General features: G+C 32.7%; 1 protein-coding gene across 1 annotated transcript in view; it reads right to left on the bottom strand.

Moving 5' to 3' along the window:
* Positions 1-203: 203 nt before the first annotated feature.
* PLEKHG7 (pleckstrin homology and RhoGEF domain containing G7) overlaps positions 204-6,000 on the bottom strand; it is a 44,685-nt gene continuing 38,888 nt past the window's right edge. The window contains exons 16-18 of the mRNA XM_070947959.1: positions 5,346-5,387; positions 1,444-1,560; positions 204-239 (exon numbers count right to left, since the gene is read on the bottom strand). Coding sequence (XP_070804060.1) covers positions 204-239; positions 1,444-1,560; positions 5,346-5,387 — 195 coding nt within the window. The remainder of the gene's footprint in view (positions 240-1,443; positions 1,561-5,345; positions 5,388-6,000) is intronic.

The raw sequence follows: 6,000 nt of genomic DNA, 5'->3' as shown, positions 1-6,000 counted from the left end.
TATTTAAAATCAACTTTTCTTTGGATTGTAACCTGTTTGCATGGGAGATGAGTGTAGCTGTAGACATAGAAATGAATATGGAAGTAGGAAAAAAAGTAACACAAGTACTTTAATAAAGATATATTAACAGAGAGGGCTTTCCATGTAGAATATTCTAGTTCTACTACTTGTATCTCCAAATCATAAATTCACAGGTACCGGTACTAGGGTTTACACACCATTTTTTCTTGTCTGAAATCCTGGAGAAAAAATAGTTGTGAACTATACAATTTTGTATCAATAGATTATGAATCGGCATGAGGTAAAAATGTCCAAATGGTCAAATATGAATATAACGTACAGAAGTCAAATTTTCTATATCAGCTATTCATACAGTCTACAACAGAGATACAATTCAGATACTATCCACCTGTTTTATTCACTATCACTTTAATCTAATTTGGAAAAAGATAAAATATGAAGTATTCATGCTAGGAACTGAAGTTTATTGGGGCTATCTTCTGATTTAGCTTAGTTGATTAATTATATATGGAACTCTTCATCTCATAAATTAACATACAAAGAAACTGATTCACAGGGGGGAAGTAATATTTTTTTAAGATGATGCTTGTATGTGTTGTAGCAGGTGTCATTTTGGAAATGGCTTCCTATGTATAAAATAAGGAGGAATTCTTTTCCAAGGTTGTATCTGTTATTTGCATTTTTTCTAAGTATTTTAAAAAGGATATTAAAAACAAGCAAACTATCTGCTCCTCATTTAAATGGGGATTTGCTTTCATTGCAGTCTCTAGACGTTTTACACACATTCACACGCACATGGATAAAAGTTCAGCTTGTCCAGAGAAAGAAAATGAGGTTGATCTGATAGTTTAAACATTGAAAACTCAGGAAGAGCAAGGTATAGCATTGTCACTTGCACTATGCACTTTTTAGTGTAACCAGCACTATATGCAAGAGAAGGAACAAATGTTTGCAAGAAGTGATGCAGTAATTGGTCTACAAAATTGTACATTCTTAATTAAGTGCTCATTCAATTCCCTAGTAATTTCATATGGTGTTTAGTAATATTATGTTCATAATTTTTATGTACTCCAGAGGATACATAATTTAGTATACATAGTGTATACTAAAGTGGTTTGCATATTCTTTAGCAGCACTGCTTGATTTTAAGAATAGAAAAAGTGGACTTGGCAATTTTGCACATTTCATGTTCTCAGTGGCTTTCATTGTTCCTATATAAACATTTGTTTTCGTATTAAATTACATTAAAATTTATTTAGGTTATCTATTTCCAGGTCATAGCAATAAACAGAAAAGGAAGTTCCCTACTTAAGAACAGAAAAGTTAGTATTTGTATTGTTTCTTTAAAACTTAGAAGTGGTTTATTTTAAGTTCCATTTAAGAGTTAAAAAATGAATAAATCTGTCCATATTTAACATTAACTGCTCGCCTCAGTATATAATCATTTGATAGCAGGCACACAGGAAAATAGTCATGAGAAAAATAGTTTGTGTGGTAGGCAACACCATTCAGCAGAGATTTGTTTTTCTCCTGTGATCTCTTTAAAACCCATATGAATAAAGTTTGTTATTGGCGTTCTCAATTTATAAAATTCAAATACAGTATATGTTGTTGATTAGTGTGGCAGATTTGAATAGCTTTCATGCCACCTACATTGTACTATGTGGTTAAATCCAAACTCTTTGACCAAAGAGAAAGAAAAAATATTGTTACATCAGGTTAATAAACAAAGAAACATTTTGTAATAGAAATCTATCCAAAATGCTGCTTGTATAGGATTTATCACTTTTGTAATAAAATTATTTTAAAAACACACACAAAAAGCCCAATCTAAGAATGCCACTATGTAAGATTTCATTTTAACTACCTCTTGATAAAACACTCAACTTGAGCCCATTTTAAAATGGTTCCCTCACTACGATGTTAGGTTTGATTTGTGGTTACTGCCAAATTTTAAAACATTTTGATTCACCAAAAATGTAATATTTCAGTATGTGTGCTTATGTAACTTACAGTTATTATAAAACTATACTCTTTGAGTTCCTTTAATTCTACAAACCTGTAAGTGTTGGAGAAAAATTAAATTATACAACTGTTCCTATTTGCGTTTGATCTATATCAGCTGTATGTGTCACATTGGCTGCTGTTAATATTTACATGTCATTAAGTTAGCCTCTATTTCCAGTGCTCATGACAAGAAATTGACAAATGCTATAATGGAAGTGTGCCACAAATTGTATTGTCCTATTGGCCTCTTTTTAACTATTGGTTTATTCTGCTCGCAGATGTGAATATTGTGCATAATGTTTATTGGGGTGGGGTCTGTATATTGTATAAATTAGACTTGAAGAATTTCTGTGCTTATCTTAAATTTACACATATATTAAGGTAGCTTTATCTACATGAGATTGCACTTCTTTTTCAAGTGGATCCTTACATTCACATTATCTTTAGATAGTCTTGCATGGCAATTTTTATCAGGTGGATTCTCTTAAGTCCTTCTTTGAGTGGTGTGTTTATGACTTGTAGTCATGTAGTCGTGCCTTATAATGTTAAAGAGTTTAGTTCAGTATACACTGTAATTCCTAAACTCTGCATTTGGAAAGTGATGGAAGCTGAGTAGTGAGAAAAATGACACCACAATCACTAATTCTGTATGAAACCCATGGGGGGATACTTATGGAAATATTACTTTTGTATTCTATTATTGGGCTGAAAATAAAATTAGAAATTTCTAATAGACCATTTGCAATTACTGTTTTGGTACACTTTTCCTGGTATGGAAAGCTATCTGCTGTATATGTCAAACCTATTTATCTGCAATTCACATATTAGTGGAATGCTTCAACTATTTCATATTTTGGCTGTGGCAAGATTGAATTTACTGCTTTATTCCGTATTAGGAAATTGCTGTTTTAAGTGATTATCATTTTCACTGAGTTCTTTGGGTTTAATAGTTTGTATAAAAAATTCAATCTGTGTATTACTAAAACTCTTGTGTCTTGTAGTCTTTATAACTGGATGCAACAATGCATTATAGGGCAACAATTTTTGAACCAAGATACCTCAAACTTATTTGAGGCAACTTATTTATTTATCGTTATTTTATCAAATTTATTTGCTGTCCATCTTGCAGTTCAGATGACTTACAGAAGCATTCAAAGCCTGGGATCCATGACTTCTCTGGGATTAAAATTTGGCAAATTTATGGTCACTTCAGTGCTGCTTGGAGTTTCAGAACATCAGTTCTGCCCTAGCTTTCTGCAGGTCATGTAGACCAGTCCCATCATCAGCTGCCAAAGAGCAGTCAGATGCACTCAAGCTGGCAGGAAATTGGAAGTCGCTTTCTCATCTACTCTTTTTTTCCCTTGGTCTTTTGTTTCAGTAAGGAAATACCTCTGAAACAATGATCCAAAAGGTTATGTGTTGTCTAGTATTGCTATAAAAGTCTGTAGAACCAATATCCCTAATGGCTGTGTTTTATGAACTAGAGAGCCAATAAGGGAAGTTAATTAGTTCAGAGTCTTGTTGTTCAAATCATATGAAAGTATTTTTAATAGCAGTTTCACCAAAACATCTCAACTTTTTGACTAGCATCCCATAGCATCCTTTATTAATTGCTAAGGGGCATGAATGGACACAATGAGTGATACATTATATTCTAAAAAAATAAAAAGACCTCTTATAATGGAAGATTTATAATGGATTTTGCATGTTTTGCAAATTACTTTTGCAAGTAATAGTATGTGTGCTATATTGCTAGTCAACCTTAAAAACAGCCATGCTCCTCTCTTAACAACTTTTTGGACATACTGTATTTGTGTAGCTTTTCATTCTGCCTGAAATGATGGGTGGTTTGAATACCGAAGTGATTTCCCATTGTCTTCATCCAAGATTTTCTCTCCCCCCCCACTTTTCAGTCTCCCCTAAATGTTGGTATTTCCCAATGGCCTTTCATCCAAAAGAACAGATTGATTGGATCTTGCTTAGCTTCTCAAAATGAGCCAAAGTTACTTAGGTGCTACCAAGTACATCACTTACTCATAAATAATATCTGATGAACTCTTTAATAACATTTTAATTTATAAATCAAAAGTCATTGATTTATATAAGATTATATAAGCCACTATATATAAGGTTATTTCTACCTGTGGCTTTGAGAAATTCCAGTTAACTTGGTTGTCAAATATCTGTCAGGTTCTTTTTACTCATGGTAATATATTTGTTACTAAACACATAAAGCATATTCTGTGCCATTTCTGTTCCATTTTCTGTTAGCATGGTTGCTTCAGAAGAACCTTGCAGCCATAAAACCCTGTTAATTCATTACAACAGAACACTTCTGTTTTACAGTCATCAATATGACAAATGAATTCTAGCAAATGAGCTGTTCTTCCAGTGTCTGATAACCAAGATACAAACATTTCAAAGCCTTATGAATCCATCTGCTAATAGTTTTATCCAAAAAAACCAAACCCTTTAAAAAAGCCCTCGGTTTCTCCTTTATGCCCAAGTATCTCTTTAGTGCAGAAAGGAAGAATCACTGCCTCTAGAGCGATATGAAATTTTTAAGATCTTTGTTCTGCTATTAAATATCTATCTTCTTGAGTTTTACTTGACACCCTTTTAGATCATTTCATTCTTTACGGAATTTAAAAATCTCAAAAGTAGAATCAAGGTTTTTCACCTAGATGAAAGTTCTACCAACAAATCTCTGCTGGGTACCTTTTCTTCGTTGGCCAGTTTATCATAACAAATGATAAATATGATTAAATTAATCTCTACACCATATGAATTCTAACAATTTTTTTTTAGTTTTTGTAGTCAAATTGCATATTATAATTTTTTTTCTTTCTCAGTAGTTCATCTGCTTTGTCTTCATCATTGTTATCTTCAGGTTTTTTTTATTGTCACTGATTTTTAGGCAGATCATATGCACTTAGGGATGCCTTCTCTTTTTGACAAGCAGTATAATGCTATTGTAGTTAGTTTGATGAAAAATTAAGCGCGAAAGTAAGTTAAGAATGTTATTTTAATGGCACTTAATATTCTGATTTTCCCCCATTTATGTTTATTAGTAAATGCAGATGAACTAAAGATCGTAGTAACATTGATGTTTGCATATGTTCATACGAGTTATCCCCTGAACTCTGTTCTAACTAAAAAATACTCTCATTTCAGAAAGGTTTGAAAACATTTCAACAATTTTCTTTAAATATTCAAAAATATTTAAAAAGTAAAAACTTTACAAGTTACAGCTAAATTTCAGAGGATTCAGCAAGTGTATTGAAAAAGGAAGTTTTTGAAAGATTATTTCTTCTTATATAATTGGTGATTGTTGTTTCCATCTGGGATATCCATGTTTTCTGAGAAAAAAAAGCAAAAGTTTTAAATAATTTTTTACTATTTATTGAATTTGTATGCCACCTAACTTCAATGACTGGGTAGTTCACAAATAAAAACATCCAAAAGAGAAAAAAGAGAACAAAAAAAGCAGCAAGAATAACAAAAAACCAACAAAAACAAGAGAAACAACCTGCACAATCCAAAGAAAGCTTCCTCACTCTTGCTAAAGGGTGATGTGAAGAGCCATGTTTTTAAGACTCTTCAAAACATAAATGGTAGGGGCTAACTGGTGGGGGGAAGTCACTACATATTGCAAGTGATACTACAGGGAAGGAATGCTTCTAGAGTTCCAATAGATAGTATTATTTAATCATAGGCACTTGTGTGTCAACTTTGCCGGTCTGAATTGGCTGAGCAAATGCTGTAGGAGATAGGTAGCCCCTCAAATAATTAGGTGGTATACCATAAAGGAGTTTATATGAATAGCAACTCCTTGAGTTGCACAGGAACCAAACAGGCAACTAGTACAGTTCATAAAGCAGAGGTGCTACATGGCACACTGAGACATTGTCTTCACTGCCCATGCCACTCTTCTCTGGCTCAGTTGAAGCTTCTGAGTGACCTTTAATGGCA

The sequence above is a fragment of the Pituophis catenifer genome, unplaced genomic scaffold, assembly GCF_029215685.1.
Source record: "Pituophis catenifer annectens isolate HBS135680 unplaced genomic scaffold, rPitCat1.0.hap2 SCAF_7, whole genome shotgun sequence".
Lineage (NCBI taxonomy): Eukaryota > Metazoa > Chordata > Lepidosauria > Squamata > Colubridae > Pituophis > Pituophis catenifer.
The sequence above is the reverse complement of the archived record's forward strand: the minus strand, read 5'-3'. Positions and strand labels throughout refer to the sequence as shown.